General features: G+C 36.9%; 1 protein-coding gene across 1 annotated transcript in view; it reads right to left on the bottom strand.

The window, feature by feature from the left end:
* LOC141900523 (receptor-type tyrosine-protein phosphatase delta-like) overlaps positions 1-11,554 on the bottom strand; it is a 135,809-nt gene continuing 124,255 nt past the window's right edge. Inside the window, exons 20-35 of the mRNA XM_074787445.1 lie at positions 11,243-11,278; positions 8,992-9,167; positions 8,398-8,568; positions 8,031-8,197; positions 6,439-6,554; positions 5,992-6,290; positions 5,739-5,837; positions 3,253-3,372; positions 2,880-3,034; positions 2,413-2,698; positions 2,210-2,303; positions 2,050-2,126; positions 1,558-1,818; positions 1,271-1,425; positions 1,062-1,197; positions 1-986 (exon numbers count right to left, since the gene is read on the bottom strand). Coding sequence (XP_074643546.1) covers positions 918-986; positions 1,062-1,197; positions 1,271-1,425; positions 1,558-1,818; positions 2,050-2,126; positions 2,210-2,303; positions 2,413-2,698; positions 2,880-3,034; positions 3,253-3,372; positions 5,739-5,837; positions 5,992-6,290; positions 6,439-6,554; positions 8,031-8,197; positions 8,398-8,568; positions 8,992-9,167; positions 11,243-11,278 — 2,417 coding nt within the window. The 3' untranslated portion in view covers positions 1-917. The remainder of the gene's footprint in view (positions 987-1,061; positions 1,198-1,270; positions 1,426-1,557; positions 1,819-2,049; positions 2,127-2,209; positions 2,304-2,412; positions 2,699-2,879; positions 3,035-3,252; positions 3,373-5,738; positions 5,838-5,991; positions 6,291-6,438; positions 6,555-8,030; positions 8,198-8,397; positions 8,569-8,991; positions 9,168-11,242; positions 11,279-11,554) is intronic.

Genomic DNA, 11,554 nt, shown 5'->3' with positions numbered 1-11,554 from the left:
GATAACAACATCGACATACACGATTAACTCATTCATTATTATAGCGTCAATGTACAGCTTATGGAAATATTGATGCGGCGCATAATTTTTCGTTATTGAAATAAGATTACGACGCACACTTACAATGCGCTCGTAGAAAGTACCCATCTCCCCCCGCGCGCTACGAGAGATTGAAGACTACTCTAAAATTCCGAGAACGAAAAATGATGTTAAGTTGTTCAGCACCAGATGTAATGTTTTTTTATATTTGTACGATAAATGTTCTTCTGTCCCATTACATCCAATTCGTGTCGTACAATTGTGACCTGTTTTCATTCGTCTGCTCATTTCCGTTTCGTTTTTAAAAATTCCATTTTCTGAAATACAACCTTCCTGTACACGTACGTACTATGATTCACACACATATTGCGTATTTCACTATTCAAGCGTGATAATCCATTTGATGGCAGTGATACTCAAGAACGTGTCTGCACGTACAGTTCATTTTTGAACGTCACTGACGTATTGATACTCTGATTATTCATTAAGAGTCTAATTTCAGGGCAAGCGACGATGCCAACCAATCAAACAATAACCGGTACCTTGATAGTTTCTACCGCATCGGGGATATTGCTTTGGAATATTCGCGCGTATCCACATTTCGACCATCGACGCGATCGATTGGCCGATAGAGAACGGTAAAGAAAGGTAAATCCGATCGAATTGATGATGGGAAAAAAAACTTTAAGTCTATTATTTTCCCTTTCGCAGAACGCAATTTTTAATCCTTTCCGTGAACGTGATCCAGATTTTTGGACGACCCCGATGATTCGAACTAATACTGCTCCCGTTGTTTGAATATTCCATGCACACAACACGCTATAGTCATCCTGCATAGTTGTCACAAGGCGCACGCGATAATTGATGGCATTTTTTTATCAGTTTGCATAGTGATCGAACGATCCCAAATATTCCAATGCAGCGCGATAACAAAACTGATACTGGTCCTGAAGTGAAAAGCAAAAAGATGTGTAACGATGTAAGGACAACATGCAAGTGAACTGTTATTTTCTGTGACATACCTCTGTTTGCACCATGGCTGGTCTTTGCGTTCGCAACATTTTGACAGTTTGGAACATGTCTACTACGCCTTCATATCTCATACGCTCGAGAACTATACTCAATGTGATGAACACTCCCGTTCGCCCAACTCCAGCACTAAAATTGAAATCGAATACCTATCAAATCTAATCTCGTATAATCTAAAGAACAGTATGCAGAGATGAATTACCTGCAGTGAACTGAAATTGGTCCATCTTGGCCAAATTGTTCTTTAGTTTTGTGGACTTGACCAATGAAATCAATAAATCCTTCGCCGGATTTTGGTACACCCTGCTCTGGCCAATCGGTAAATTGGAATTGTCTAACAGTTCTTGACTGACCATCCTAGATAGATGAAGAGGCAATATGAAGCAATTTGCTTTAATTCAAGGAAAGAAACTTTTAATGGCTACCAGCATGAATTAAGCCTAGCCCCATCAAAAGCTTTAACATAACGAAGTAGCTTTGATAACGTACCCGGGCATCTGTGACTTTGAATTCTCGCAGTATGTACTGTGGCATATTGTATTCAGCCATAGGATCTACGACAAAGTACTGATATCTTGCGGATCGCTCACTGGGCCAGTACTGATGGCATTTCTCTCTGCCCATTTCTCTTAGTTTAGTTAGCATGACAACAATCGTGGAATTATGTTCCCACAACATGCGCCAGAAGTCTTCAGTAGTTTCTGCCAGTGGACCTTGAGTGCCTATGTACGCTTTTCTATATCTATAACCCTGTGTAAGTAAATGGAAATTCATCTTATTAGATCTTTGATGAAGGCAAATATTCAACACGCTAGCTCATATCCAGCAACTGACCAGAAATCAAAATTTCTTCTTACGATCAAAATTCTGACAGTAATACGAATACAGTTGATTGCAAAGAAAGGTAATATGGGTAGATGAGATACGTAAATAATTACATTGAAAGGAACTATCGCATACAAGAAGAGTAGAAATACTTACATCTATAAAACTAGCATTTATATAATCAGATCCATCTACACCACGTATTGGTTGTAAACAAACACGCGTTGATTCGTCTGTAATGAAGAGATAATAAAAATGCGAAAAATCTACGATCATACGGCGTTTTAACATTTGTGTCACAAGGGGCAATACTTACAGGGTAAAATATTCACTAATCTGTTCTTGAACTTATTCACGGTAAGATTAGCGCTTACAAATCGTGTCGGGTTTGCCTTCATACTAGCCAATCTCTGCAAAACGATGACCGAATGAAAATAAATCAATCAAAAATTTTCACAAGTTTCCAACGCGACCTTACTTAGTCTTTCAGAATATGAAACATTTTCACAATGCTGTTACCTTAAATTCTAGCTCCATACCGGCTACCGTTTCACCAGCATCAGGCTGTGTAAGTTTCTGTATATGGGCGAATAGATTCCTAGCCGGAACCTCAGTATTACCCGACTGCACTGCTTCTAATAGCGCATCGTGAATGAATATGTACTGATCCTCCGTCTGGACCATGTAGTTACGTTGGGCTCGTAAACACGTCACGTGTCCGTAGATGTCCACGGTTTTTTCGTGTTTTATACGTTCCAGCATGGAATCGATCACAATGAAAGCACCAGTTCGACCAACACCCGCGCTAGAAAGTTAAAGAAATGAATTCATCCAGCTAGGCATTCTTTAGGAGATTTCAAATAACTATCATCCCAAGATTCCAAGTTTTCAATGCCTTTCAGGTTGACTTGTCTTTTCTGCTATCAGCGGGGCAATTTTAGATACTCTACATGGTACTCTACACCAAAGTCGGCTCCATTTCTTACCTGCAGTGGACAACCATCGGACCGGCATCGGGTGGATTCAAAGACTTCACACGTCTCATGAACAATAACAACGGTGTCGGATGATCAGGTACTCCGTGATCAGGCCAAGCTGTGAATTGAAACTGTCGTACTTCGCGTTTCTCTGGGAAGCCATGCTAAATACACAAAAAATGAAATGAAGAACACCTCTCTAAAAGTACGAGCTTTCGCTACTTATGTATCATAGTAGCTTCATCAAGTGAATGAGTGAAATGTTCAATGTGAATTTTACTTATTCTACACCAGGTTAACGCGGCTTCTTTACGATGCTTCTCATAAATGCATTCGGTAAGTCGACATTGACGTTGGCTTAAAACCATAAATTTTCACTTACTCTTTGTATTTGGAAGGTTCTGATTGTATATGTAGATAAGTCCATCACGTCTAGTAACGTCACATGAATTAAACCGTAGATATCCGTACCACGACCTGGCCAATACTGGTCACACTTAATCTAAAAGACACAAAGTTTTTGTCACAATCAATGAAATATCATCGTGAAAGTTCATCAAAAAGAACCGGACGCTGCTGCAATATATATCATCAGTTATGGAAGTAACGAACATACTGTTGTTACCACTCAGACCCACGAGTAAATTTCATATCCCGACTCATAAATATGGTAGAACCCATTTTTCTACAAAAACAGGCATCAAACTAAAACTACCGGATTCAGCGCGTTGTAATTGAAATGAGTCCAACATGTTAAAAAATACCGGGTATAATATGCAAAGCCAAAAAACATCTTTCAGAAAAGTTCCAATTGATCGATTATATTTCGTGTAGCTGATCTTTTCGATTTCAACAAAGAAAAAATCGACTAAATTGATAGTGCAGTATTATTAAAAACAAATGATTTAGAGATTTTATCAAAATGTGCTTGTGCTGGAAGATTTTTTTAAGAAGAAACATGAAAGGTGCATTGAATAGAATGGATTTGAAATTCTCGTTTAAGATAAACAATTGATAATGAATTATATGTTTTCCTTATTCATAACTACCAGTTATAGAGAGCCAAATTTGGCCTTTTATATATACACATCTTAAGTATGTGACCTTCAAGCTGAGAGATAGAGATAAAGAAAGGGTCTGACATCGAAAAAACCATGCAGCACCTCAAACTTTGAGATGCATTAACAATTGCCAAATTAAGACACATACGTCACATGAATTACATAGTACTTTGTAAGATGCCTGTTTCAAAAATATATGACGAAAATATCAGAAATATATATCACACCAGTGATAGTGATTTCATAAACAACCGATACTGTGGCTTTATATAGCCACGAAAACTATGAATATTAAGAAGACTTTGTCAAGTTCAAAATTGCTGTCAAGTTCTTTGTAACTGTGTCACAAAAAAAAACAACCGGTCCCCCAACCCGACCACCCTTACCGAGATAATACAGCCGTTTTCGGATAGCGGAAGTAGAATTAGTAGTAAGTAGCAGGTCACTGACAACATCGATGATTAAAGAACTATCATCTGAATGAGTGCTTTATTCAAGACGTGAGGTACGTAAGGCATCGAAATCGATATAATACAACATCACATGATGGAAGTGTTTGATAGTGTTACAGACCTTGACATAGGACAAGGACTACAGACGGTTGTTTATATATACATGTATATATATATATCATATTTAAAAGATATTTACGTACAGTAATATATACATATATCGGTATAAATAATATACATGTACATCGTAATGGAAGCTAAATTCTATGGGTTACCTCAAAATACATTAAACTTACAAAATGTGCCCAATATATTTAGTTCATAGATTGAAATATTGCTCTAAAATCAATCTATTTTATGTTGGAGTGATCCATTTATTCACAAAAAAATGTGACTCATCAAAAACATGACTCATCCATCGATCTGAAAATGGTTTCATGGCTGCGAAGAATTTTTCCTAGTTCGTAGTTTTTCAATGTTCGGGAACGAAATCAGGTATGATCAGGTACTTCATCATCAATAGAGATATGAAACACTCATGCGGTAAATAAATCATAAAAAAGAACATATAACAAAGGCGTCTGAATCCGGATAATCCTTACTTACCATTTTACCTACATGTTGCAGACGCTACAAATATAAATAGTCGCCTGATTTTATGCCATGTTTGGTACCTGATTTTTCAGTGTTTCTTTTACTTCGTTTTTTAAAGCCCCTTCATGAGAATATCGACAGGAGAGATTTTGACTCGATTGATGGGGGGTATTTAGCAGGTAGGGGAATATTCTGGAGGATTATCGGCCGAAGTATGACTCCTTATTTTTTCTCATGAGTTCGATATCGAAGGATATGTATAGACTAGCATTCATGCAGAGGATTACAAGAGACAATATTTTGAAAGGAGGAATAATGTTTTCAATATACTCATCTCAAACACTGAAATTTCGAGCATACATTAAACCACAAACAGGAAAATATCAAAACTTCCACAAGCTAGAATTATGATTTGAAACCTGGCATGTATGTGACCAGGTTGAACTTTTGTTGTCCTATCCCCACTTGTGAAACTTCACATACGACTAAAGGTCATAAAAGAGATGATCAGAAACTTGCCGAATCCAAAATGTGAACCCAGCCTATCAAATATGATGCCCACAAATGGATACTAAAAGACGGTCATTTAGACTCCATTTAATGTAGCCTTTTGTAACGAATTCAAGATTCACCGCAAAAGGTACGCGAAAGAACTTACAGGTCACAGAGTAAACAGAATGGTAGCAATACAGGGAGTGGCAAACACTCATGTGTGACCGACATAAACCAACACAGTTTTACACACGAAATAGCACACTTACCCTAGTTCTTTCCTCCAATTTGGTCATCATTACAATCGTGGCACTTCGTTGTTCCCAGATCATTCTCCAGAAGTCGCTGAATGTTTCCGGAAGTGGGCCCTAAAAATGTCAATGATTTACATTTAATTCATGCTCAATATGATGAACCGTGGTTTGTAATTAGGGACAAAATAACTATTCTAGGCACCGTTCAGAAAATTAGGGAAAGAAGGCAACTCTAGACGAATACATGTAACTGAATAGTTTGAATTACCTGTGTTGCTACATAGGCATTATGTTTTCGGTAACCATCCATGAAGTTGGCATTGATGTAGTCACTACCAGGCATACCATCGATAACCTGCAACCCAACTCGAGAGTGGTCGTATGCGATAACATTTGCGTAACGATTTTTCGGTTTGTTGACTTCCATGTTCGAATTGTCCCACGTGAACTGCTGGCCGGGCTCGATGGACTCGTATTCTTGAGAGAATTTCAAATTGTCGTTGGCTTTCAGACGATCGATATGCTCAGACAGGTCGGAAATAGATATCGGAGGGTGGCTCATCATAGCTGAAGGATACGTGAAATTTAAACATCACATATTTGAATGTTGGAAACCACTTCGTATGAACATAACTGGTATATTTTTTAAAGCATTTTCATTATCGATATAGCGACAAAATGAGATATTTCAGAGGCCATCGTGTAAATGATTTACCTGGGGTTTGGAAATTCAGTCGCCTCATTTCTACAGGATCTGTAGGGTGGGATGGAACATCGACCATCACTTTAGTAGGCTCGGGAGGAGGTAATTTGCGATGTGGCCGACGGAATCTACAAAAAGAACAATTTAAACTGTGAGACCTTCATGAAACAAAGCATGATCATTTTTTGTACACATTCTAATGTCTACAAGGCATTTTGTAAATCAAGTGTTTTCACAGAGGTGAAGGTATGTTTCTTAGATCTGTACATACGAGTATTCCAACAAATGATTATTGGAGTCTAGTTTTGAAAGTTCAGAAACGCTCTGAGACTAGAAAACAATACTGGTGGTAACAAACTACACTTTATATAGATATATCTGTACAACATTCTCTGGCTTCAAACTAGCGGGATGGTTAACTACCAAGTATGATATACTGTATGAGGTTGTGGATGACCTGCGGATGTGAACGATATTTTGTGATGATAGTCACTGCAATTGGAACAGCAATCGTGCTAATGACAGGTATATTCGTGAACATTCAACAGCACAGGAATCCAGAGTGATTTATATAGTTTTAGTCGATGGAACTTTCTTGAGTCCATACTGAATGCCAGAAAATGGAAAATTTAAAATAGCCTTTCACAAGACTTGTACTAATTGCAGTTAGATGATGAAGGGATCTATGCATCTATGTAACTACTGGATCTAGCCCTGCTGCTGTACAACAAATTCACCCAAGCAATGACATACATGGAGAACACACAAATGTCATTAAACAGAAATACATTTCTACTGTATTATATAGGTTTTGTCTTGCCTGGAAAAGAACCCCTGTTCATTGCTTAGGTCTTGTATACAAGGCGGAACATTTAAGTAGCCACCATTCTTACAGTTCCTGAAATTTGAAACCTGTAAATTTGCAGCGGGTCAACTCTGTGAGGATTTTACCTACTATGTAGTTAACGCCAAGCCTTTACATTGGCTCATTTTTATGAATCTTCGTAACTGATGGCAATATTTTCACATGCAATGTCTAAACATTCATTAGTAGTAAAATGTACGAAAATACGATGGAAGCAAAATTTCGAAAAAAATAGACCTTTTTGGTTTAACATCAAGTCTAAAGACAAAATAGTAATATTCTAGGACAGGATGGTGAAAATGGGAATGGTATATGGTACATGTATAAAGAAAGGATCATTCAGGAGTTCCATTCAAAATTCGGTAAAAGGTAAAAAGAGTTGCCAGGAACTTGACACCGAATGTAAGGTCAAAATGACAATTAGCAACTGATAGCGAAAATGATAGTAAAAAACAACTATCAAAATCTTCATGATGATAATTTTATTTACATATTTCACGTCGTCTCAATCTCTTCAAAGTCGAAATTGACTGAAACGCGAATCATGTAAATAGAATCATTTATTCATCATTAAGCTTTTGATAGTTGTTTTTTACTATCATTCAACTTTCGGTTCCGAAACTATAAATATCTCAATGACTGGCAACTCCAAAAATACGGCTTAACATTCAACTGTGACATAGATGATGGAAGTGTTTAAGTTTGAGACAAAATTTCGACTATTCGTCAAGTTTTTTACCTGCAGAAGTAAAGTATCAGAATAGCGGCCAAGACGAGTAAAACGATTCCTCCGCAGATCGGTCCGACGATGAGTAAAATGTTACTGTTCATCGTACTCGGGTCGACGACTGTCCTCACGTTGCTGTATAAAGTCTGCGAGTAAGGACTCGACGTATGCCGATCACCCTGTAAAGCAATGTCGCAGCGTTACAATAGATCGTTCGCGCTTACCAGCGTTAGGATTTCGAAATTATAGCTTTGAGGATGTACGCGATGACGATTGATCCGTCTTTATCTAACGTCGCCCGAGCTAATCAATTTTGATGTATTTAATACGTGTGTACTAGGGCGTCGATAATCAATTTCAATTGTATTAATTCACTTACGGCTATGCGCAGATAAGCTCGTAGGAAAACTTTGTAGTCATCGTTTCGATCAAGCTGCTTATTAAGGAATCCGCCGTAGTTGTTGTTGTCGCCTAGCAGGAATGTACTCGGTAATCTGTTGTAGTCGAATTTTGCTGCGACGTACCAAGCTCCTTGAGTTTCCGGAGTCAACTACGATTAGAGTAAAATGTGTTGGATGGAAAAAGTGAGACTTACACCAATAAGATATTGATGAGCCAGTTCCGTGATTCTATAGTGTCAAATTAATGGAAATCCAGTAAATCTTACTCTAGGGGTCAAGCCTTAACTAGGGTTATATTTCTATAAGAGCGGGTGAGCTAAATATGACCCAACATTTAAAGAATCTTCAGGTGATTAAACCAAGAATGACTCTTACGTATAAGATTAGACCCCCTAAGATGACTGTGAATAAACAAACTGAGTTGAATGTAAATCTCAGCTACAGATAATTGCAAGGTTTATCAGTGTAAATTTGATTAAGGAAATACTCGTACCGTAAAGTGAGAGAAAATCATTATTTGATTCTAAACTAAATTTCATAGAATACATAGCAATAATTTCAGTGATCCTCACCATTTCTGTACTGAATGCGTCTGGTGATGCGAGTTCACCAGTAGCCAGATTACTGGGCACAACGATCAGTAGGTAATATTCGACGTTGTTGGCATCCATCGTCGACGGACTCAAGCTCATTTTTATTCGACCATTCTCTCTGTCCAAAATTTGTGGCTGCGGAATGCTCGGACCTGCTGGAATGAAGGAGAACTTATCAATAAACAATGATTACAACCATTATTCAGCTACATTTTCACCAGACAATAAATACTAAATCCCATTCAATGACAACTTCTTCAACTTGATGTAGCTAACAAAATCTCAGAATTGATAACAGTTTTTGAGAGACTAAACTCTATAAACTTTTCGGATAGACCATGACAAATGACTAAAATAGTATTTTAGAAAATTAGCTTTCTTGTGATGCCCTCAGTTTTTGATTAGAAGTGTGAAAGATCTATCTAGTATGCACTACGCTTAATTCGAAAATATATGTAGAAATATACTAAACATACTTCACAAGTGTTAAGTAAAATCAAAGTGACTTTAGAAGTTTTATGTCATGTTTCTTATCAAATTTGTCCCTTCCCAGATCAACTCCTTAAGCAATAACATAAACCTTTGCTTTAGACATTCTGCAAAAATACATGCATAGCCTAAATTTGGATGTTGAAATGGTTTTTAATGATAAGCACATCTTTATCACACAATGGGTAGACCCAGCCTATGCGACCATCAATTTTGTAGAATGAATGGCCAATGGAAACTGTATAATGTGGTTCAGTTCAGGGGAAAATCCAGCTTTGAGGGCAAAACAGAAAGCTATCACCCACTGGATTCACCTGTGCATATAAATGTAAAGGCCAAGATTTGACATTGAATGGTATAGGCTGCTGTGTGATCTGGATCTGCCCACGAACATCATTCACAAACTGTACAGTGTCAAATACAACAACCTCTGCAGTGTAATGCACAAGGTAAAAAAAGACTAGAAGATCGGTTGTGCACTTTAAATGGTCTCTGAAATCTTTTTTCATGGTGGAAATAAAACTTCTATATAAGCTTGAAGTCGAACTAAAAGGTAGGGGTTTACAACTAACTGCTAGGAATGTTGTTTAAAGGTAAAAGAGGTCTGATTAGTTTGTATTTTAAGATAGATATGGTAGGGTTTAGAAGACAGTATTTTGTTATCAATGTGCAACTGGAAAGTGCGTGGAGTGCAGACAAAATACATAGAAATAACTATATGGTATAGCCCTGAGACAACACTGTGTGAGGCATGATAGAAAAGTTGAAAGCTTTTGAGAAGACATGTGGGAAACGAATAAATCATTAGAAAATTGTATTTTAGAGGATTTTTTATCATCTTGCTGCTTAATCACGCCGAAATTGTCAATACAGATACCCGGTTAAGAATAATCCAATACGATCGTAACTTAAGATTTTCACATTTTCAGTAATTGGCAAGTGACATTTAGCTAAGCGCAAGATGACACAGAAGGACAAACTTACTATAGATCAGACCGGATTTTTTGTCTGCAAAGGAAAGACAGTCAAGCTTGTGTGATTTTAGCTGTGCATGTTATATCAATGTATATAAATCTATACATATACATCATATATATATATATATATAAAGCTGGGGACTGAATTTATTGCCACATTCACCCTTTTGAAAACTCTTCTCAAACTCATTTAATGATATATGAATATTCAAAGATCTTATCTAAAAGAGCGAATATGTCAAATGGCTGGTAAGATAATATCTACATGGAGATAAACACCGATTAATTCAATAATTGATCAGATGATCGAAATTTCGAATGGTTTTAGCCTTGTTTCACTTAATCTTTAACGACAAATAATAATTTCAACGCTACGTACGCGTTGAATAGACAGTTATGATATTTGTTGAATACTACACGTCGAAGCTGCTTAACTGCGAGTGAATAGACTGACTTTTTAGTGAACATAAAAGAAATCCCTCATCACAATTTTCATCATCTGTCGCCCAATCGTTTGCACACTAACGAATGAGTATGAAAAATCCAGAATCATGAGGCCACTGTTTTTTGTTTTGTCTAGTGAAATGAATACGGTAAAATCAATGTTTTTCAATAGGAATATCAATCATGAATGAATATTGTAGCTTATTCAAAACGAGATGGATGACGATCAAATGATGATGAAGCGATTCGTTTTTTTAAAATCATATCTTTTTCGTCGAGAATCAATCGAGCGCGATTAATTCGAATATACACAAACACACCTGATACGCTTGGCAACATTGAGTTTCGCCATATTGCTAGATCAAGAAAGTTAGTACGTATTAATAAGAGTGAATTTATCCGTGAATGAGGTTTTGCAAAATATAAAACAAATGTTACGTAAGTTAAAGGTGTTAATGAAGTGTTAATGTATCATTCGTCATTATCATCATACATTGCAGGACAAGGCCACTAGAGACTATTTTGGTCGAAAGACCATATATACATCAGATCATTATTACTTTATTATTCAAGCAATGTGCATCACTCATTATGTACCATAACAACATTATGATATCTATATCTGAAAATAC

The sequence above is a fragment of the Tubulanus polymorphus genome, chromosome 2 (assembly GCF_964204645.1).
Source record: "Tubulanus polymorphus chromosome 2, tnTubPoly1.2, whole genome shotgun sequence".
Lineage (NCBI taxonomy): Eukaryota > Metazoa > Nemertea > Palaeonemertea > Tubulaniformes > Tubulanidae > Tubulanus > Tubulanus polymorphus.
This window is presented reverse-complemented; position numbering and strand designations above follow the sequence as displayed.